We start from the raw sequence: 23,979 nt of genomic DNA, 5'->3' as shown, positions 1-23,979 counted from the left end.
GAATAGTGTGACCACTTTTAAACCAAATGTTCAGGAGGGTCAGGGACTGCCACCACTTGCTCTACTTGGTAATGCCATGCATTTGTCATTTAAGGTTTTGCTTTTGGTATAGTGTGACCACTTATAAACCAAATGTTCAGGAGAATTGGGACTGCCACCACTTGCTCTACTTGGTAATGCCATGCATTTGTCATTTAAGGTTTTGCTGTTGGTATAGTGTGACCACTTTTAAACCAAATGTTCAGGAGGGTCGGGGACTGCCACCTCTTGCTCTACTTGGTAATGCCATGCATTTGTCATTGAAGGTTTTGCTGTTGGTATAGTGTGACCACTTATAAACCAAATGTTCAGGAGGGTCGGGCACTGCCACCACTTGCTCTACTTGGTAATGCCATGCATTTGTCATTTAAGGTTTTGCTGTTGGTATAGTGTGACCACTTATAAAGCAAATGTTCAGGAGGGTCGGGGACTGCCACCACTTGCTCTACTTGGTAATGCTATGCATTTGTCATTTAAGGTTTTGCTGTTGGTATAGTGTGACCACTTATAAACCAAATGTTCAGGAGGGTCGGGGACTGCCACCACTTGCTTTACTTGGTAATGCCATGCATTTGTCATTAAGGTTTTGCTGTTGGTATAGTGTGACCACTTTTAAACCAAATGTTCAGGAGGGTCGGGGACTGCCACCATTTGCTCTACTTGGTAATGCCATGCATTTGTCATTTAAGGTTTTGCTGTTGGTATAGTGTGACCACTTATAAACCAAATGTTCAGGAGGGTCGGGGACTGCCACCACTTGCTCTACTTAGTAATGCCATGCATTTGTCATTTAAGGTTTTGCTGTTGGTATAGTGTGACCACTTTTAAACCAAATGATCAGGAGGGTCGGGGACTGCCACCACTTGCTCTACTTGGTAATGCCATGCATTTGTCATTTAAGGTTTTGCTGTTGGAATAGTGTGACCACTTTTAAACCAAATGTTCAGGAGGGACGGGGACTGCCACCACTTGCTCTACTTGGTAATGCCATGCATTTGTCATTTAAGGTTTTGCTGTTGGTATAGTGTGACCACTTTTAAACTAAATGTTCAGGAGGGTCGGGGACTGCCACCACTTGCTCTACTTGGTAATGCCATGCATTTGTCATTTAAGATTTTGCTGTTGGTATAGTGTGACCACTTTTAAACCAAATGTTCAGGAGGGTCGGGGACTGCCACCTCTTGCTCTACTTGGTAATGCCATGCATTTGTAATTAAGGTTTTGCTGTTGGTATAGTGTGACCACTTTTAAACCAAATGTTCAGGAGGGTCGGGGACTGCCACCATTTGCTCTACTTGGTAATGCCATGCATTTGTCATTTAAGGTTTTGCTGTTGGTATAGTGTGACCACTTTTAAACCAAATGTTCAGGAGGGTCGGGGACTGCCACCACTTGCTCTACTTGGTAATGCCATGCATTTGTAATTAAGGTTTTGCTGTTGGTATAGTGTGACCACTTTTAAACCAAATGTTCAGGAGGGTCGGGGACTGCCACCATTTGCTCTACTTGGTAATGCCATGCATTTGTCATTTAAGGTTTTGCTGTTGGTATAGTGTGACCACTTTTAAACCAAATGATCAGGAGGGTCGGGGACTGCCACCACTTGCTCTACTTGGTAATGCCATGCATTTGTCATTTAAGGTTTTGCTGTTGGTATAGTGTAACCACTTTTAAACCAAATGTTCAGGAGGGACGGGGACTGCCACCACTTGCTCTACTTGGTAATGCCATGCATTTGTCATTTAAGGTTTTGCTGTTGGTATAGTGTGACCACTTATAAACCAAATGTTCAGGAGGGTCGGGGACTGCCACCACTTGCTCTACTTAGTAATGCCATGCATTTGTCATTTAAGGTTTTGCTGTTGGTATAGTGTGACCACTTATAAAATTTAGTTAAAGGGACATTTCTGATTTTGCTTCAATTTTTAAGATGTTATCGACTAACAGAGACTTTTTAACGATTGCAATTACATTTCAAATATATTTTTCTGCATTAGCGGCTGTATATTAAACGTGTTTCTGATCATTCTAATATTTGTACTAGGTTATATTTTATTTTATTTCCTGATTTTTAATTTTTTTTTACATACGAAATTATTTGAAGACAAAGTCTAGTTTGGGCTTCTTACATAATATTAAGACGACCTAAAACACATTAAATATACAGACACTGATATTCTGAACAAGAAAATGTATTTAATATGTAAGTTTAATTGTATTATATAATATTAGTCGGAAACACCTTACAATGCAGCAAACTCAGGAATGTTAATTAAGCTACAATAAATTAGTTCAAATTTGACATTTAAGTAAACTGGTTTGGGTAAATCAATGGTGTTAAATGTTGTAGTATAAAAAGAGAGGTCATACAACTTTGCTTGATTTTCCTTTTCTTATTTTACCAATCTGAACAAGAATATTTGTTTTTCAGTTAGCTGTTCGTGCATTTTAAAGCAAATAATAAAAATTACAGAACGCATATGACATTCTTTTAACTAAGACATATTGGATATTTTCATATAATTAACATTTGTGACACCCAATAGTCAATGTGTATTTTTGTGCTGTGGTTTCTTTAAACATTCATTCATTCTTTCATTAATTCTAAGATACTGGTATATAAAACAGTCATAGTGATAGAAAGGAAATGCAACAACTTAAAAGAAGAGTTCTGTATAACATCCAAAATATGATGGAATGTTGGAATGGTACAGTTCTAGTTCAGTTATTTCCAAGATTAGACTTAAAAGAATGTTGAAACAAATAAATCATTCTCACCTGGAAAGGGACTGAAGAGACATTAAGCTGTTCATTGCTTTTTGTCTTGAATCTGAATGTCAGGTCTGTGTCTTTCAACGCAGAACCAACTTCTTTCACCAGGCGACTCATGTCCTAAGGTTCGGGTCAAATACAAACAGAAACATACCAGTAAATACAAGAACAAGAACGACACTTTCAACTTTACATCTCCAAAACAATAAAATGTGCAGTGATATTAATGGATGAGACCAGTTAAATTAATAAAAGAAAGTATTGGGTGTGGTTCTAATGTCTGATACATACTTGCCATCCCACATAAAAAACAACAACTAATGTTTGGTATATATCTGTGAAACCAGTCATTACGCGTAATGCCTAAACAAATCAGTCATTTCGCGAAGTGCCCGTGACCACCAGGCAATAAGCGAAATGACTGAAAAGTCCAGGCATTTCACGAAATGACTGAAAATCATGGTCAGCCATTACGCAAAATGACTTAAGTGCTATCTATAATACCACACCACTCAAGTCCTAATGTAACGCTTTATTTAAACTCAAATCATATCATTTCAGAAGTTGTACATGAAGATGAAGTTGAATGTTACCAAGTAGTCAAGTGTCAAATCATGAAAGTAACATATTGGTATAGAAAGGTCACTTTGATAGCAAATAGTATCCATGTCTGCTCTTTGTCCCACTATTTTAAGATTGTGAAATATGCATCTTCTGGAATTAACACTTTTCTACAAACTTCATACTTTGTGTAAGGCTCAGTTTTAAAGTTATCTTCTTAGGACTCTGCCATCATATACTGGTTGCAACAGAAGAACTTATGAGTAAACCCCAGAAACACGCATTGCCTGGTGGTCACAGGCACTTCTCGAAATGACTGATTTGTTTAAGCATTACGCGTAATGACTGGTTTCACAGGTTGACTGTAATATATATATATATATATATATATATATATATATATATATATATGTATGTATGTATATATGTATGTATGTATGTATGTATGTATGTATGTATGTATGTACGTATGTACGTATGTATGTATGTAAGATGAGTGAGTTGACTCACAGAAGGATACCCATCCTCCATAAAGACCATTGAAGGATGCAGTAAGAACGTCACATTGACTCCTGTAGCTACAACGGCGTTCTGTGCAATCAGTCGAAGCTGTCGCACTATTTCCAATGGGTTCAACGTGTTCACTGTTCCACCAGATTCAGTCGCACACTTACTGACGTGTTGAAGTTCTACTGGTTCCCCTCCCACAGCTAAAAGATTAATAATCACGTCCTTTGACCTTGCATATTGGCCAATCTGAAAAGGCAAATGTAACTTGGATACTATTAAAGGTAAATTATGATGACAGCACTTCTTCAGGAGTCTAGCATGCCCTGTGATTATTATTATATAACAGAATATGTAACAAATACAATAAGGAAATGATCTGCAAAAAAATACTTTAAATTTAATTTTATCACCCGCAAAAATATTGAGTATTTAGTAAATATTATAGGGTGGTGAATGAAAAATAGCAGCAATTATTTATTTGAGAAATACCTTTCCAACATTTGTTTTCATGGTCTTGCTGGTCGTACTATCAACCAAATAACTTCCGGCTGGGTCAAAGTTTGAGTTGGACCAAACCGTAATACCACAAGTCCCGTGATTGGTGAAAAATTTGAGTGTGTTTGTTGTAAAAAAAAAAAGGTTTTATCTGGACAAAAAATGTATGCAATTGTATTTCATCTAGTACTACAGTGTCAAGTAACCTTGTGCTTAAAACATGTATGGGGTACCTGTAAGAAAAAGTACTCAAATTGTGTGTGAACTAGGGTAGTCATAGATGCTACCCGTTATCTATGAAACGAGCAGCTTCACCCCCAATTTCTTCTGATTCACTTTAAGGGCGAGAGGTGGTAGTATTAATATCCGTGGTGTATATGTCGATTGATACGCTGCAGGTAGCAGGTTTAGCCACATATGTTAGTATTGTCGTCTATGGGATTTGATTTGGTGGTATACACCCTGCTATGCGGGAACTTCAACCAGATGATATTTCTTGTTCCGTTTCTTTCTTTATTAATATCGACTTCTTAAGTTTATGTGAATTGGATAGTTTGGCATAGTTACATGCTTTCAGTACTTTATTGTAGGACGGGGCAGCTTCTTTGAAGTTCTCACGACTGGAGAATAAGGAAGATATTATTTTGCTGATAGATGATGGTATCTGCTTTATGACTTTGGGAGGGTAATTTGAATGATAATATATATATATATATATATATATATATATATATATATATATATATATATATATATATATATATATATATATATATACATCAGTTGGTCGTTGAGCTTTCTGTACACCAAATGTTTCAAAGATTTTTATGAGATTTTTCTTCATATTGGTCTGCTTTGCTTCCGGTGTCATTTTTGAGAATCGTCAGACCATCTCTGTAAAGGCCGACGTTGATGTTTAATTTGTCTGTATTGTGTGAGGGATCAATAAGTCTACTAATTCACACGCTTCTGCACCATCGTGCCCACCCTTGTGACGTTGCATACATTCGGAGTATTAGTCTTCATTCGTGTGTTAAATTCGTTGTCGAAGAGGAGCGACTTCTTGGCGTGGATAATTGTTTTGTGTTCTAACTGCGTGATGTCGGAATTTACTAGTACTGTTGTGCTCATTTTAGTGATTTGGTGTTAAGGTTTCTTGCTATTGTGGGGTAAAAGTCTACTGTGTCGAATACAAGGAAAGATAGTTTGCTTTGTCTGGGAGTGTCGAGAACCATTGGTTTATTTGATGCTGGTTTCTTAGAGCCGTGTTTATCCGGTTTAATGTAACTTTACTAAAGTTTTCTTTCTCGCTTTTTGCAGGATTGATTAGCCTACAAGTTGATTTTGTGCTGAAATTGTCTTTGGGGTCATTTAGTTTTATAAAGGCTGGTTTTTCTACCATTTTGTCTATTCTATCACTTATATCAAGTTTCTGAGCAATGTTCTGGAACTCAGGTGAACAGAGATACAAATATATAACTATCTTCAATGGATCTGGACAATTTGTTAAGACTAAAAGTAAATCCAGACAGGATGATACTGAAACAGACATATGTGAAATCCTGGACTTCCTCATTGACAACATACATGTCAGATTTGGTAGGAATCGCCATGAGAATCCACTGTGCTCCATTACTTGCCGATTTGTTTTTCTCTATGCATATGAATAAGTTTTCTAACTAATCTGGCTAAATCAAAACAACGAAGTCTGGCGAAAAAGTTTAATTTCACCTTTCGATATTTTGATGATCTTATATCATTCAATAATAATAAGACCGCAGATTACCTTCCATTGATTTACCTAGTAAAATTGGAAATGGAGGAAACTAGAGAACGTATAAAATTCATTTCATACCTTGATCTATACATAGTAATTTAAAATGACGTTGGCCTTCATATAAAGCTATATAATCAAATAGATGACTTGATTTTTCCAAAGGTCAGTTTTCCCTTCATTGCCAGTAATATTCCTTCTGCTCAAGATTTTGGTGTCTATATTTCGCAACTTTTGAGATACATTAGATGCCCTCATCATATGCCGATTTCAAATACACTCTGGTAAAAATATCTATTGGTAACATCAAAATATTTATGTTGATATTTGTGAAGAAATAATAATTAAAAACAAAATAATAAAGAAACCCTTAACAATTACAACAAAACCCCAAATCTTTTCACAAATTCATAAAACTGTTGCCCATCGTGTTGATCCTGGCCATCAGTACAGAGCACGACCTAAAGATATCTATTGTGAAGTAATAATAATAAAATAAAAAAAACAATAATAATAAAGAAAACTTTAACAATTACAAATAAAACCCAAACCTTTTCATAAAACTTTTGCCCATGTTGACCATGGCCCTGTAGAGATCCAATACCTTCGTTTGGCATGCCATCAGTACAGAGCACGACCTCTGAACCGGGCATTTTGCTAACAAAGCCAACACAGAACGTCAGAGCTGGACCCAGTGGTGTGCACCCTGTTGTGCTAAGATCACCAACTGTTCTATACAAATCACTGAAATGGAGTAAAGCAAATGATTAATCTTTAACTCAGTGAGCAGCAAACATACATTTTATGTTGTTCTGAGTTTTTGTCTTTATAGTTGCCATGTTACCATCCTTCTCATGTACAAATAGAGAAATGCATAGTCCAGAACACAATATAATGTACGTTTTAATTAGTTACATTATTATCCATATGGTTCAACATAACCGTGTTAATAATAATCATAAGAAGCACACGTGTAATAACAAGTGTAATGACGTAATTTTGGGAAGCGACGTCATAACATGACGTTGCTTCTCCAGTTCTAGCCCAGACTGTGCATTTGAAATATGACGTCATTTCGCCGTCTCCTTCTAGTTGTGGTTGAAACATTTTGAGTTGGGTCTTGTTATTCATAAAGAAAACAACAATAATAATAATATAGATAATAAAGAAATTATTACACTTGCGTGTGAGTCGTACTGAGTTTACGAAACTCGCTCTTGCTCGGGCAATACAAAAGTCCCGACACTCGTTTTGTAAAATCAGTACACACACAAACTCGTATAATAAACTCTATATACTACATCCAGATATCGAATATTTGCTTCTGTGTCACATTTGACCTCAATGTATGTGGGGATTACTGGGGTCTCTTTCGAACTACAATTAACAAGAAATAGATAAAATGCAAATCTTTATTTGCACATTCAATTTTTAAATATTAACATGCCTTACCTTTAAATGCACACTTTAAAATACTGTACAGCAAAGAAAGGTATGGCTGTTCATGGATTAATGTTGTTTGTTATAATTATGGAATTTTCAGAGACTATACAAAAGACACGACGGTAGGTTTGACATAAAAGGAATAAAACTATCCACTACTAATTATACTTAATGTCAATTGTCTCGATGTTAGTAACAATGTCCATGTTAAAATTGGGTACTTACTTGTAAGCTTCAGCCAGCGTTCTCAACTGAAACTTTTCGGTAGAAGATATACCCTTTTGTATCAGCCTGTCAAAATCACTTGATTCTGCTGCTGATCCATAAAATGAATCCTGTGTTTCCGACCCATCTCCATGTATGCGAATTTCAGAGCCAAATGTAACCAACATAACAGACTTTTCAGGTTGCTCAACTTTCAGTTGCTCCAACAATCTGAAAATTGTTATATATATTATTTTCTTCTATAAAACAAAGGTTTACATATAATCAAGTTATCAGAGTAACACAGTTTACAATTCTTTAGAAATTAAACTGTTTTATTGACACTCTTAATTATAATAAATGCATATTGAAAAGAAGCTAAAAATTAAATGCAATTTTTTGTTGATGTCAATTGTATTGTAATATAAATTAAACGAGCTTCCATTTCTTATAATAGTTATGCCCCAAGTGAAATAATGTTCAGTTAATGTCACGAGATTTAGTGAGTGACAATGAAAATTATTTTACGATGGACATCAACATGATACAAAATGTTAAATGTTTAATATCCCATTTGTTACCCAAAATCGATCTTAATTTATTTCACTCAACTCGTTTGGTTCCTGTAAGGTTGTAGTGCGCAATCGATGACGCTACGAAGTGTTACGTCCCACTTGGGGTACTAGTGGAACGTATCACTTTGACATGTACCAAGATATCTTTAACCATGTGGGTAATAAGTGGCGTTACATCACATTGTTATGTCATATTAAGCTGTTATTATTAGTTATGTAGTTTCAAGTGATGATCATGAATTTTAAAACAATCGACCATTAGAAAAACATTGTTATAGTTGTTACATTGTTTGACAACGGTTAAAGAAAAAGAAGAACATTCCACAAGAGATGGGTGTACCTCAAGATAGCATCCTCCCTGTAACTTTAATTTATTTGAAAATTAACAGCATCACCCAGTGTTTAAAACCTGGTGTTGATTGCTCATTATGTAGGTGAGTTCAGATTCGTTACAGACGTACATGGTAAAGCTATACACTGACTTTCAGGTCAATTTCTCACGGCATTGTGAAAAACAGCCATCTGGAAAACTATATGTGGGACAGATGGACAATCAGTCGGAGATAAAACCTGTAGTCAGTCCCTTCTGATGAGGACGAATGACGAATGCAGCATGGCAGAGATTCGCTGCATTTGCCAAACTAAGCCCCACAGGATAAAGCCCATATAGTCAGGGAACCACAATTAAAACAGTGCTTAAACATAGATTCAAGGTGAACCCTTCTACTATACTTTTTATTTTGTTTTTTTTTAATTACCTTGGTTACTCTGAATGAAGGATTGATTCGTCTGCAAGTCAATTTTTATTGCGAAATAAAGTTATCCTATAGCAACTGAAGACATATGTAGATCATAGATTTTTGACATAATGAACCGAATAATGATTATTTTTAAACTAAAAAGAATGATTCTTTATTAAAATATTAAGATGCAACTTAGCGCACGTATAGCAGATATTATAGAGAACATTTTAAAATTAGTAATTAAAAAATATTGTCTATTAGCAAATGCGGCTATTTTTCAAGATGGCTGCTATTAATATCTTAAAAATGTAATATTAAGCAGGTTTGTTTTTGGCTATAAATATGAAATGTTATAGCAAATTTGCATGCAGTTAGTTTATTTCTTGCAGAATAAAATGTGATAAGATGACCAACACAAACGCACCCCGACAGGTCATGTGTCATATCATAACACAGCCTCTCCTATATGTTGCATGCATTATCATTAGCAAGTACCGACCTCGGTGGTACCGCGTTTAGGCCATCAGACATAAGGCTGATAGGTACAGGGTTCGCAGCACGGTACTGGCTCCCATCCAGAGTGTAAGACCACTACACCCTCTTCTATCTCATTAATCACTAACCCACTGCCCTGGACATACAGCCCAGATAGCTGAGGTGTATGCCCAGAACCTTAATAGGATATAAGCACGACAATAAGTTAAAATAAAATACATTAGCAAGTTTCCATGCATTATGCCAAGTCTTTACATAAAAAATATTTTAATATTATTTTAACCCTCTTTGTTTAATATAGGTTTTCTCTAATTAAAATAAATATTATAACAACCTTGGCAATTATTCGTGGCAATTAGCAATGCTGGAGCGATTGCCGTGGTGTTTTCATTTGTCCACTTTTCATTTGGAACTTTAAAATTTTTAATGCCACTTTTCTTAATTAATTGGTTGTTTTTTTGGTACTATACTCACAAATTAAATTACTCTCTTACACATTAACTTCACACCTGCCATGGAAAAATGCCATGGAGCCTATTTTTCCACAACATATTTTTGCCGTGGCCATTTTCTTAATTATCAGGTTGTGATATTAAAGTGGTATATTTTAATAATTTTGGGTCAACTGGTCTGTGCATGAGCATAAAACATTATAACAATAAATATGTAAATAGATGATATAAATACAATTATTAAAAAGAAATACTGTTTATTAAATGATTGAATTTTTAAGCCACTTAATGTATACGAAGACAAGAATTTAGGTTTCCACGAGACCATATAATATAACTGATGACATTTGAGCTAATATTCCTCAAATTGCCTACTGATCCTGAGGTTTTGACAACATCATTGGATTACTGCCTTAGATATCAAAAAGGTTGACTAAGACAAAGTTGTTATGATGTGTGACAAGGACATTTATTATGAAATATATAGTATTATCACTTCGGAATACGTGTCACAAACAGTTATACTATTTTACCTTCAAACAAAATTTTCAATGTGCAATAGGATTCTTCATGTGATTAAGTGACATAATAATATATTATTGCTGATGGACAGGTTTACCTTCCAGGAACTTCTAAAACAAATCTTTCTAGAAAAACTATTACTTAATACTGAAGGGGTGTACACTGGAATATTTATAGCTATTCTTGTTATATTACCAAAAACTTCAGATCATGATGTGACTGTTATTAATATTATTGATATCTTTGTGAGGAAGAGCAAAGTAAAAAGCACAGATATGTTCCAAGGAGATGCCTTTTTTTCTCTACAAGTATACGACTACTCTTTCGAGTGTATAGTTCAAATATATACGTTGTAACAACCCTATGGCAGACTTCTTGGTTAAGATGCTCACGCATGGTTACCAATCTGAAGGTGCTTATCTACTTTGAGAGAGCAGGTATCTTGCAACACATGTGATTTAAATATAAAACATGTTAGCACACTTAGTGGCAGCTGGACAGTACTATGTGAACGAACTTTAATGTGATTTGGTATTTCAGGCTACCGACATAGATGCCTTCAGTCTGTACTAGTGTCCAGATACTAGGCCTCAAAGAACTTTGATAAATGTGTGCCTCTGCACATTATTGTTGCTTATACCTCATAGATACATGTATATTTTGTATTGAAAATACAATGTAGTAGACTGTAGGTGTTAAGTGAGTTATAGTTTATCCTTATAAAACGTATATAAATTTACCAGTACAGCTTGTAACATGTATGCACACATCTGCATGTATGACTGCCAGTGTGAAATAAATAGGTTTAGTGTCCAGCAACACATTGAGGATCATGATAATTATCTAGGACACATTTTCCATTCATTATTACCTACCATAAAGTAATATCTATCATAATTAGCTTGGCCTAAAATGGGGTATACCTATACTTTATGTGTACATCAGTATCACTACAGTTTTTGTTTAAAGGGATCCTTGAGTAATATTTCAGATTTGCCACAACCACACATATATGGATATGATTAATTCACATTGGAAAGAGTAGGTACAACCAAAAGATTGTTTTGTTTAACGACACCATTAAAGCACATTGATTTATTAAGCATCGGCTATTGGATAGGTAAAACTAATGCATACTGTAAAAAAGGTGTGATGTGAATACTCGAACTCTTATCAGGTATTTTGCTTACCACAATGCTCACTAGTTGTAAACCATGAATTATCTGGCACAATGTCTTTTAAGGCGACCAAGTAACCTTGGCTAGCTTAGGTAACTACACCTGCCCCAAGTTATCAAAGGCAAGCATGTTCACTCTTTAGTACCTAACTCAACAATTGTGATTGACATATTGTTGGAGGAAGTTTGCTCCTACAATAAATCTGCATAATCAGACATACTTACTCGACCTATATTTTATGAAGGCAGGAAATGAAAATGCTTTCAGTCATGTAAGACTAATGTGACATGCTGTTTCGTACTTATGTGGAGCACGACAGGAGAAACATAAGCATAGTAATAGGTGCGTCTGTTGAGCCTCAAGATATGCAAATGAGCTAGGTCACGTGACATGTCCTGCGCTCTGATTGGTTGACGGGGGCGTGGCCTAATGACGTCACGGCGTGGCTGACCTCTACGTGATTTGGCAGCTGTCAGCTGACCACAGTGACCTGGTTGAACGGGTTTGACAGTTATCGGGGGTCAGGAAATTGACCCCTGGCTTATGGATGGGTGATTATGCAGCTGTCGGGGGTCTTTTGATGTACAGGAAACGGAACGGAAGTCGTTAATAACTGGTAGAGTGGGGTATCGGGTTACGAGAAAAGAGGCTGGTGTGTGCGTGGGAACCTGACCTCTAAGCGTGACGTCAGTGTAAAATAATGGATTTTGCAGCTGGTGGGGGGTGAGTGAAGATACGAATAAACTGGTGTCAGCCAGTTCTAAAAGGTGTTTAGACGTTCGCGTACTGACCTTGAGATAGCGTGGGTACGCCATTCGAAGGGTATAAAAAACCCAGGGTTAGAACGATTGGCATTCGCTCAGAGAAATTGCTAGAGAGAAGACGTACAACGTTGATGATCTTCACAATATATAACATTATATATAAAATGGCATCGGAATATTTAAGAAGCACTACAGAAGGCAATGAAACTAGATGCCGGATAAATCTTGATGGTAACATATTCGTGGTGGCGAAAACGTGGAATGGGGACATTGTTATTCACATTCGTCAGTTTGATGAGGATCGTGTGGACTGCACAACCATTTACTTATAAAATTAATTTAATCCGCTGTGATGAGTGTGGAATAACCTTCTCCAGGAAAGATGGCCTATAGCGTCACATAAAGACTGTCCATGGCACTAAGCAGTTTGATTGTGATCATTGTGAATTGTCTTTTACTAGAACAGATAACCGTAAACGCCACACCAAGAAGCATGGTCCTCGTATGCCAATTGTGTCAAAAAAGAATATTCAAATGAACTGTTGTACAAACAATAAGCCATGTGATTCCAGTGGATTGACAGTGACAATCCATTGTGCTAACATTACAGATTCTAAATGAGAATCCCCTATATTAACAATGTGTTCAGACCATAAACGTTTCAGACACGTTTGTACTACTTACTGGCGACATTGCTATTCACATTCGTCAGTTTCCCACCAAGTCCCTCTGCCGATGATGAAACAGTGCTTGGAAATTAGATTAATTTTGAACGTGTCTAAACATGCTCGGAGTTGTGACGTCAGGGGAAAACCCCAGACATTGTGTATAAAAACCTTAGATTTTAGAACTGTGTGTCATTCATCAGTCGACCATTGTAGAGATAAGACGTACGCTCCAAATGGTTTTCGGGTATTCTAAAATGGACAGTAACAGTAGCAGTTGTAGTAGCAGTAGCAGCGGTAGCAGTGACGACGTCTTGGTATGCAAATGTTCCGAAAGACACACAATCAAATGCAAAAGACTGACGTCACGCTTAGAGGTCAGGTTCCCACTCACACACCAGCCTTTTTTCTCGTAACCTAATACCCCTTTTTCTGACCTCCTACATCTGTCAAACCCAATCACCCAGGTCACTGAGGTCAGATGACAGCTGCCAAAGTTATTAACCCTCATTAAAGTAGTGTTCCCACACTTAAACCTGACAGCTGTCAAACCCAATCATCCAGGTCAACGAGGTCAGATGATAGCTGCCAAACCCATTAACCTAGGTCACCGAGGTCAGCTGACAGGTGCCAAAGCAAACTTTTCATATAAAAAAAATATTTTCAGAAATGTACTCTTGATAACATACATAGCACATGTTTCTTAAACAAATGATGTATTTGAGTCTTGACATCTACACAGCAATAAAAGACTAGAATTCCTTGGAAATAATTTATTCTGTGTCACTCATAGTTGCATCCAGAGATGTTCATCCCAATGCACGTTAAAGGCTAATCAGTTAGCTTATAAATTTAACTCGTTAAACTTCAAATTGTTTTAAAAACTAATCTTTCAGTGATCTAGGACATGCAACTTGCCAAAAATGGGCATAAATTCGACAACTTGACATTGACAGTCACATTTCATTGTAGTACAGAATCAAATGTTATCTATTTCTCATAAGTTAAGCTTGGGTGTCACCTAGATTTTAGATATGGTCTAATGGAAAGTAAGTGTAGTGTAATGGGAAGAAAATTAAAACGATCACAAATTTAAAACGTTTAATATTTTAGAGACTCTAGCTTTCACACTTAGCTGCACATGAAGCGTGCATCCACATAGATAGTGAAACTCATGATGACTATGGACAATTCCTTACCTTTGCACGGCGTGTTTGATACAACCCAAGCGACTCACAGAGTTAACTCTGTCTCTCTCCCCAGTCCTCTCCTGACGCCACGCAGCTATAACAAAGATATCCACTAACTCAGGTTTGGTTATATATAAAATTATAAATATAATTTTATAAATTTATCGTGGTTCAGGGATGGCAACATTCTGAAAGGTTTACTTAAAGAGTATCTCTTGGACACTTGTGTAAACATCTATGATAAGGTTTTTAAATATGTTTTTCCTTTTGTGTTGATTTTGTTTGGTGTAATATTTGTTTTGCACAACTCAATACACTGTTTCCATGGTCTGACCACATCGTTTAATTTTGTTCGTTTGATGCTTTTTGGTATGTTACATTGATTTTTCGCAGGTGTTTGTTTTTATAATTAGATTTTGGTACAATATTGGCTTGTTTACCCCAGCACCATACACTGCTGTCAGGGTCTGACCACCGCGTTTATTTTTTGGAGATTTTGTTATTTAATGACCATACGCTTCTTTGTGTTTGTCATAAATGTGTCTATTTCATAATTTTATTATTTAAACTTGATGTTGATAATCATATAACTTAGTTTGACACCCATCAGGGATTGCCAATACAGTTTACGTTGTGTTGGGGTGTCGTTAAACATTCATTCATTCATTCATCACTAATTAATTCTTATTATATTTTTAATGCTAAACTGATACTTTTTCAATACTTTAATTGATGGAAATACTGTTATACACCTCTATCTTTCAACTTGATACCAATCTCATCACTAGTTTCAAGATACCAGTCGTCACATTCATCCTTCATTTGACATATATAGACACTGTACTCTCAAATGCTAAAAAATATTGTTGCACACTCATATATGGTAATTTTTACTTTTGATCAAACGTGTTAGAGAACAACACCATTGGCACCACACAAGTTACTCCTGGTAATTTTTAGGTGTTGATATTCCAGTTGGGCAGCAATCATTATGGTTTACATAAAGGTACCCTGGTGGGCCAGCTGAGGGAATAGAGCCTACGACCATATCACTTCACTCATGATTTGCTGTCTGTCTGTGTCACATAATGTGTAATAAGGTTGTATATGAGTGTGACCAAGCTAGGTCTAGTCGCCTGTTTGGTTTAGCACTCAACTCAGTGTTGAGCAAAAACTGTGTTTCAGTGGCTGTATTATTATCATTCAATCTAATAGATATTTTCATGTTACCTTCAAACTGTTTATATGTACTTGTACGTAATCCTTTCCTGCGCATATAGATATAAATATATAATAATATGGCATTCTTTGAAATTTGTATAAACTGAGCATGCCCTAAGACATCTTAGAATTTGTGATTTGTAGACACCAAAGGCTAGAGCAGAAGGTATATTGACTATTGGGAAGCTGAAGTGATTATTTTTGTTCTACAGCTTTCTCCAAATATAATATTTAATACTATGGTTATTGGTACATCGGTATGTAAATTAATATTACTTGAAAATGTTATAGTTGCCAACTTAGTCTGTCTCACCGGAGTGACGTTGGCCAAACAACACCGTGCCATTAAGTTAATTTAGTGCAAAATTAGACCTGTAAAGACAACATATTTAGAAACTAAGGTACGGAAATCCCATTTGTTAGTTGTATGTTTGTTGTAAGGTTTACCTATTTCATTGTTTGACCTCTCTCCATTCTCCAAATTTCACTTCTGCTATGCGATGACAGTATCCACTATGTGTGTGTATGTATATGTGTATGTGTATGTGTATGTGTATGTATATGTATATGTATACATATATACATACCTTGCATCTCAGATACTTGAACACGTCTGTCCATAGACCCACTGATATCCATACAGTAGATGATGATACCAGGTTTCTTATCCAGCTTGGCAGGTTTCTCTGCAGAACCAGTTTCCTCTGTTTTTGCTTCAGCATCAGGGGGTGACAACATGTAGTCAAACCTGTCATCTTTTGGAATCTCTTCCTGAGTGATGTCAATATTTTTGTTCTCATTGTCGCAGTACTCACTACAAATATTAACAGAACAGTTAAAGGATTGTACGATATGACACAGTCATAATGTGTTAAAGCTATTTCTTTCATACCATATTAATAATAGTGAGTTATGTTACTGACATACTGAAAGTCCGCATAAAATTGGACTTAGATTAAAAGGAAGATACTGCTATTTGAGAACGATCACATTTCTTGAAGGTATGGCAACAATATAAAACTAACATTAGCATTTTACAACAAAAAAAGATGAGTCAAACAGAAATAGCAGAATATCAGAAAACCATAAAAGTACGAATTGGAAGCCACTGGTTTCTTTGGTTTCAGAAATGGAATCTTATGCATTATGAAATTAAAGATTAAATGTGGACCATGGACCACAGTGAATTTGTCACTGTAGACTAACCATCTTACGTACCATTTCCAGACCCTGTCACCACCTTCCCCGGTAATAGTTGATGTACTGCAGAGCACAGCTTTACACCGACTACACCGGACTGGGTCTCCAGTGACCAGCTTGGGCTCCTCGGCCAGCTCGCCCAGTGCAACATGCACTATGTTACCATCCAGCTTCTTGCATTGAAGATTCCTGGCAGCAGGTAGGGTTGCAGGCTCTACTGCAGATGGTGATTCTGGAAGTACTCCAAATACTGGATCAGCCCTCTGCTGGACTACTGGTTGTTGTGGTGCTTTCTTTTTCTTACCACTTAGAGTCCGTCGCAAACTGGCTAAAAACCCACCTGTGAAAAGACAAAACATTATACCGTGACAATGTTTTTTTTTTGTTTTTTTTAAATTATTATTTGTTTTTATATACACACAATTTAAATGATGTTAATGCTGTGCTGTCTGTGGAAATTTACATAATAATCACAAACGTAGAGCTGGGTGGTATACCATATATATACCGCTCGGTATATGTATCATGTCAATACCGATTTAAGGTACCAAGCAAATTTCAAAATACTGAAATTTTAGTATTGCAAAATGTTTCCAGCCATTCAGGAAAGTACTAACAATATATCTAACGAATGCAAAATGGGTTGGGTATAAATCAGATGAGAGCCGTGTGTATGGAATTTAGTTTTATTTACATGAAATTAGCAGGTGAGCCTTAACTCAGGCAAGCATTTAAAGCTGAGTACACCAAAAAGACCGCCTTAACACATACCACTGTTTTAACCTCTGACTCCTGGATTAATTTTTGACAAAAATCATGTTGGGGGTGGGGGGGGGGGGGGGGGGGGGGGAATGAATGTATGACTTTTATATAAATTTTCATTTAAAAATTGTATTAAAAGGGTCTACATAAAATCATGGTCATTATCAAGATAAGTCTCGATCAGTGTTCTATTATTATTTCTGGTCAGTGCTGTGTGTAGAATTGGCGGGAAATATGAATGAGTGCATACAATGTATGCAATATACAGTGTGTTGGCTTGCATCAAGTCGGGTAAGATCAGTTGCGTAGCGTGGGTTGCCAGCGCCCGGGGCAAGGCAAGTATTGCGCCCTCTAACCAGTGGACCGTTAGCACTCCTCAAGTCCCTTCCACCAGTCCAGAATTTTGCGCCCAGGGCAACCGCCCCGGTGGCTGCACCCATGCTACACCACTGGGTAAGATATCTCCCCTGCAGTAGTCAGCATTGATAGAAATAAGCAAAATGTTTCACTAGTCCACTGGACAAGTAAATCTAGAAAAATACTTGTCCACTAATAGTTTCACTTGTCCAAATAAATAGTAGTTTGTTTCATTCAAAATCAAGGAAGATGTTTTTGACAGCTCGAAATGAAATTGCATTGAACATTTTTACCTGTTCATAGGACAACCATTGAAGTAAACATGTGTTTGTCCAAGCACATTTCCACTTGTTAGGACAAACGGACAAGTGCTTATTTTTAAATGCTGGTCGGAGGTTTAGCTCTGGTTACAATGAGCCTAGATACCAATGAAGATCGATTCTATAAACCACTGCATCTTTGAAAACTCCCCTACCATTCTCATACACCTTGTCATATATCTAAGTTAATAAAAATCAACTACTTACCAGACTTCTGTTTTGCAAATGAACCCTGCATGGCTGGATCAATATTTGAACACAGCATGTTTGGACTTGCATAAGATAATGGCGGTGATGGTGTAGCTTTTGATTTCTTCTTTTTCTTCTTCTCCTTTTTGGCAGCCCTGGCATCAGAATCAATTGGTGCAAGACCTTTGATGTTGACCATCTTTCTGAAGGAATCTTCTATGGTTGGGTCATAATTGTCAACAAACATGTTCTGCACAAACCTGATTGTAACAGAAGACTTTCCTACACTGCATGTGCCAAGCATGACAATCTAAACAAAAGAAAAAGAGAATAAATTTACTGATAAGCTATAAAAAAGAATTATTGTTAAAAATAGAAACTGTAGGTGAACTACCTGTTCCCATGCATAGCAATCTGTCTCAATGTGGTATAGTACAACAGTACTGAGTTATCATAAGACCTAAAATACTAAACATACCTCAAATTGTGACTGTATAGTACAACAATAATGAATAATCATAAGAACTAAAGTAATAATTATACATCAAATGGTGACTGCATTGTACAGCAATACTGAATTGTCATAAGAACTAAAGTAATAATCATACATCAAATTGTGACTGCATTCTACAGCAATACTGAATTATCATAATACCTAAAATACCAATGATACATCAAACTGTGATTGTATTGTACAGCAATACTGAATTATCATAAGACCTAAAATACCAATGATACATCAAACTGTGACTGTATTGTACAGTAATACTGAATTATCATAAGACCTAAAGTACTAAACATACATGAAATGGTGATTGTATTGTACAGTAATACTGAATAATAAGACGTAAAGTACTAAACATACATCAAATTGTGACTGTATAGTATAATACAGTAATACTGAATTATCATAAAAATTAAAGTACTAAATACGCATATCAAACTATTTCTAAATATAGAAGATAATAAACGAGTTACCAGTTATCAAATTTATGTCCCGATTGAAATAATGTTCATTTGTCACAAGCTTTAGCGATTGACAAATGAAAATAAATTCACGAGGGGGGGATAAATTTGATAATAACTGGTAGCGAGTTTGTTATTCTATTTATTACCCAACTATCTGTTTCGTTAAAAGCCTTTTATTGTCGATATTGGTAAATGTTTCGGTGAGTGACCTATTTCAGTGGTTGCGTTGTTTGTGCGCAACAGTACGTACATTTGAAGATTTCTGACGTCGTTGACTTTTGCATGGGGAAAATAACAAATGTCTGTCACATTCACAGAAATGTTCGTAAAAATAAAGTTAAAATGGAAGGAAGGAAGGAAATGTTTTATTTAACGACGCACTCAACACATTTTATTTACGGTTATATGGCGTCAGATATATGGTTAAAGGCCACACAGATAATGAGAGAGGAAACCCGCTCTCGCCACTTCATGGGCTACTCTTTTCGATTAGCAACAAGGGATCTTTTATATGCACCATCCCACAGACAGAATAGCACATAGCCCGGCCTTTGATGTACCAGTTGTGGAGCACTGGCTGGAACGAGAAATAGCCCAATGGGCCCACCGACGGGGAAAAGTTAAAATGAGCAAAGAATGTAAGATTGAACTTGACCCACTCATAAAAACTGCACATTTCTTAATACCCTTTTTCGATGATTTTCAAAGACTGTCATTTGAAAGAAAACTTAATTTTAAAAACAATTATCTGTTCTCAACTGTAGTGATATCTAGTTATATAAGTCGCATGACTGTCACGGCGTCTGCTGGCAAAACTCTCTATAGGTAGTACGAAACCAAATAACTTCCAGCTGGGTCAAAGTTCGAGGTGCACCGAACTTTTGATAGAGAAGTGAACACCACACGTCCTGTGATTGGTGATAAATGTGATAAATGTGAGTGTGTTGGTTGTAAAAAAAAAACATAGTTTCATCTGGGCAAATATGTATGCAATTGTATTTCATCTAGTACCACTGTGTCAAGTAGTCTTGTGCTCGAAACATGTATGGGATACCTGTAAAAAAAAAGTACAAACATTTTGTGTGGAACCAGTGTAGTCATAGACGGTACCCGTTATCTCAGAAATGAGCAGCTTGACCCCCATTTTTTTCTGATTCACTTTAAGGGTGAGGTGGTGGTAGTATTTATATCTGTGACGTTTATGTCGATTGATACGCTGCAGATAGGAATTTTAGCCACATATGTTACTATTGTCGTCTATGGGATTATATTTGGTAGTATGCACCCTTTACAGATACTTGCGAAAAATATATGGTCCTTATATATATGTATAAACGTAAATATCTTTCCAGATATCTGTTTTTCTTACACGCCCATTGGTGACAACACCATGCGTTATTTTTGGTTACAGATACGACTGGTTTCTCCTCGGTGACCAGGTCACCACTGCCATACATCCAATGAAAAACTACATGATGGAAATCGATTAGACTGTGACGTATATTTAACCTGACATCCATGTGTCTGTGACGCATAAGTCAGCTACAAGTGCAACGGCTGTAAATAACTTTTAGTCTAAAAAGATGTTAAAATGTGCCGGGTTTAGTGGGTGTATTTGTTTAAACCAATATCCTGGGAGAAAGAGCTGGACAACAGGGGTTGTTCTTTTCAGAGTATACATGTACTTCCCTCAGGTAGGCAAAGGTATATAAAACAAATCCATGGACCTGCTGATATTAATAAAAATGTTATAGCCACTAATGCTATATAGAAACATACAGCGTAATTAATTGTACCTTTTTCAGCCACATGTACAGCATGACACTTTACGAAAGTTTGTTTTGTTTATGGACACCACTAGAGCACATCGATTTATTAATCATCAGTTACTGTATGTCAAACATTTGGTAATTTTGACATAATAGTCTTAGAGAGAAAACCCGTTACATTTTTTTCATTAGTAGCAAGAGATCTTTTACATGCACCATCTCACAGACAGGATAGCACATACAACGGCCTTTGATATACCAGTCGTGGTGCACTGGCTGGGGCGAGAAATAGCCCAGCGGGCCCACCGACGGGGATCGATCCAAGACCGTCCCGCTCCGACACATTTTGAAGCCCTGTAAAGGAGTTTCTCACCTTGTAAGCATGACTTGCACGAGGGAGAGTCTTCACAAGCGTTTCCATCGCCTCTGTGACATTCTCTCCTGTCTTGGCTGATGTCTCAATGAAAGGTACACTCTGAGTTTGGGCCAAAGCAGCGCCTTCTCTCTTCTCTACAACACGGGAAGCCTCCAAGTCACTTTTATTACCACAGAGAATCTAAAACAAAAATCATTTCTTTTACAGTTGTGCCTGTAGGGAATAGTTATGTTGTATCTGACCAGTTGAGGATGTTAAACATGGGGTTGCTGCACTAGAGCATATTTATTAATCAAATATCAGCTTATAGATTGATTAATTAAACTTTGGCTTAGATGACAATTCCATCATGTAGTCTTCAGAGGAAACTTGCTACATTGCTATAGTAGCAGCAATAGATCTTTTATATGCATGTCCCCCACCGACATGGCAGCACTTACCACAGCATTTGATATACCAGTCATGGTCTCCTTATAAAATATTTACAGAGCAAACAAATTAAAATATACTCTCCATGTGAAACATAACTACAAACCTTTTTAATTGTTTGTGTATGGCAGTGTCAACCATTATAGCCAGACCTCCTAGTCCTCAATGCTTATTATATTATGATAACTAGTGCTTGAAAATTTTATTTCAGTTACATAGCCATTTCTGTTAGAACAGAATTTATATCATAAAGTTTAGAGAAAGCTGTTTCAAAAATGATATTTAAAAAGTACATGTCTAACTAAACAGCGAGAATTAGATAAATAGGCTTTATGAGATTCTTATAAATTATAACTTACTGCTGGTTTATATGCCGCGAATGGATTTCATTAGCTAATTAAATTTATTGTTATATGACCAGAGGTTCTACAATATGGTGGCTCGATGCCAGAGGCCAGTGTTTTTTTAGACACAGGCCAGCAAACAATTATTTTGAAGGAGTCCAGTGGCAAGTGAATGAAATAATAATAATTATAATAATAATAAATATGTAAATAAAATTGCTATGACTTAATAAAAATATAAATGGCACCAATAGCTTGTGATGCAGCTATATATATATCAGACATTAAGACTCATTATATGGTACTGTGTTGAGACGCCGTCAAACCTCCATCACGTGATACTTACAGCATGGGGGTGGTCTTCTCCAGTAACTCGCTGCAGCCACCGAAACATTGCAGTGGCTTCTGTAAACGATTTTCTGTTTGTGATGTCGTATATGATGAAGAATCCATCACCGGTTCTCATGTACTGCTCTTTAAAAGCAGAATATTCTTCCTGGCCAGCGGTGTCTAAGATATCCAGCAGTACTGGCTACAAATATAATTACTAGTATATTCTATTAAAAGAAATAACAAATACATCTAAGAATGATACAGTTTAAAGTTTGTTTTTGTTTAACGACACCACTAGAACAAATTGATTTATTAATCATAGGCTATTGGATGCCAAACATTTGGTAATTTTGACATAGTCTTAGAGAGGAAACCCGCTAGTTTTCAATAGAAGCAAGGGATCTTTTATATGCACCATCCCACAGACAGGATAGTACATACCACGGCCTTTGATATACCAGTTGTGGTACACTGGCTGGAACGAGAAATAGCCCAATGGGCCCTCGACGTGGATCGATCCCAAACCGACCGCGCATCTCTAAGAATGATAAAAGACCAGTTATAGTAACACAGTTCTGACAAGCAATTTGGGCGCAGTTCCACTAAGCGATCTTAGTGATAAGATCACCTAACTGCATGAGGTAGTTATGCATTTATATTGATCTTAGCGCTAAGATCGCTTTGTAGAACTGGGCCATATACTGGTTTACTGTCAAATATACATCCATTTACAAACTGGTATCTGCAAGGTTTATTTCCCACCTACCCTCTCCCTACCCCTCCCCACGAAGCAAGAACATTCACAAGACCATCAGCTTCATCGTGTATAGCATAATGATGTTTATAGTACAATAGATTGATTAAATAAAAAGCTGAGTTCATGTTTTGCATTATATTACACTATCCTATAAGATCGCGAGGCAAGATTGCAGGTTGAACGTGAAAACTCACCACACCATCTTCAGAGACGTCGGCCTCATCTTCGGAGCCAGTGCTCCAGTCGTCCGGCACCTCCTCATCCTCGTCAACACCCACGTAAACAAACTCACTGCCAAAGTTCATCACTCACACACTAAAAACACAACCGTCAATCATAATGTTTTACATAAATAATATAACACATGATACTACGTATATAGTATGTAAAGAAACTTACATCTGCACACATGAAATATTCAGGTGTTGGGGAGAGGTTTGGTTAAGACGCGTACTCATTCAATTTACTATTGCCTGTAGTTTCAATAACAGACTCGTTCGCAATAAACCAGTGTATTTGATGCCGCCCAAGTGGTTCCAATATCGGTAATTTTAATAAATAATAAAAAAGA

General features: G+C 36.6%; 1 protein-coding gene across 1 annotated transcript in view; it reads right to left on the bottom strand.

Moving 5' to 3' along the window:
* LOC121370614 (circularly permutated Ras protein 1-like) overlaps window positions 1-23,736 on the bottom strand; it is a 29,460-nt gene extending 5,724 nt beyond the window's left edge. Inside the window, exons 1-11 of the mRNA XM_041495963.1 lie at window positions 23,603-23,736; window positions 22,665-22,850; window positions 21,543-21,725; window positions 18,450-18,741; window positions 16,822-17,020; window positions 16,191-16,417; window positions 14,392-14,476; window positions 7,820-8,029; window positions 6,703-6,895; window positions 3,883-4,128; window positions 2,818-2,931 (exon numbers count right to left, since the gene is read on the bottom strand). Of these exons, the coding sequence (XP_041351897.1) occupies window positions 2,818-2,931; window positions 3,883-4,128; window positions 6,703-6,895; window positions 7,820-8,029; window positions 14,392-14,476; window positions 16,191-16,417; window positions 16,822-17,020; window positions 18,450-18,741; window positions 21,543-21,725; window positions 22,665-22,850; window positions 23,603-23,713 (2,046 nt within the window). The 5' untranslated portion in view covers window positions 23,714-23,736. The remainder of the gene's footprint in view (window positions 1-2,817; window positions 2,932-3,882; window positions 4,129-6,702; window positions 6,896-7,819; window positions 8,030-14,391; window positions 14,477-16,190; window positions 16,418-16,821; window positions 17,021-18,449; window positions 18,742-21,542; window positions 21,726-22,664; window positions 22,851-23,602) is intronic.
* Window positions 23,737-23,979: the final 243 nt, after the last annotated feature.

Source organism: Gigantopelta aegis, chromosome 4 (genome assembly GCF_016097555.1).
Source record: "Gigantopelta aegis isolate Gae_Host chromosome 4, Gae_host_genome, whole genome shotgun sequence".
NCBI classification, from domain to species: domain Eukaryota; kingdom Metazoa; phylum Mollusca; class Gastropoda; order Neomphalida; family Peltospiridae; genus Gigantopelta; species Gigantopelta aegis.
This window is presented reverse-complemented; position numbering and strand designations above follow the sequence as displayed.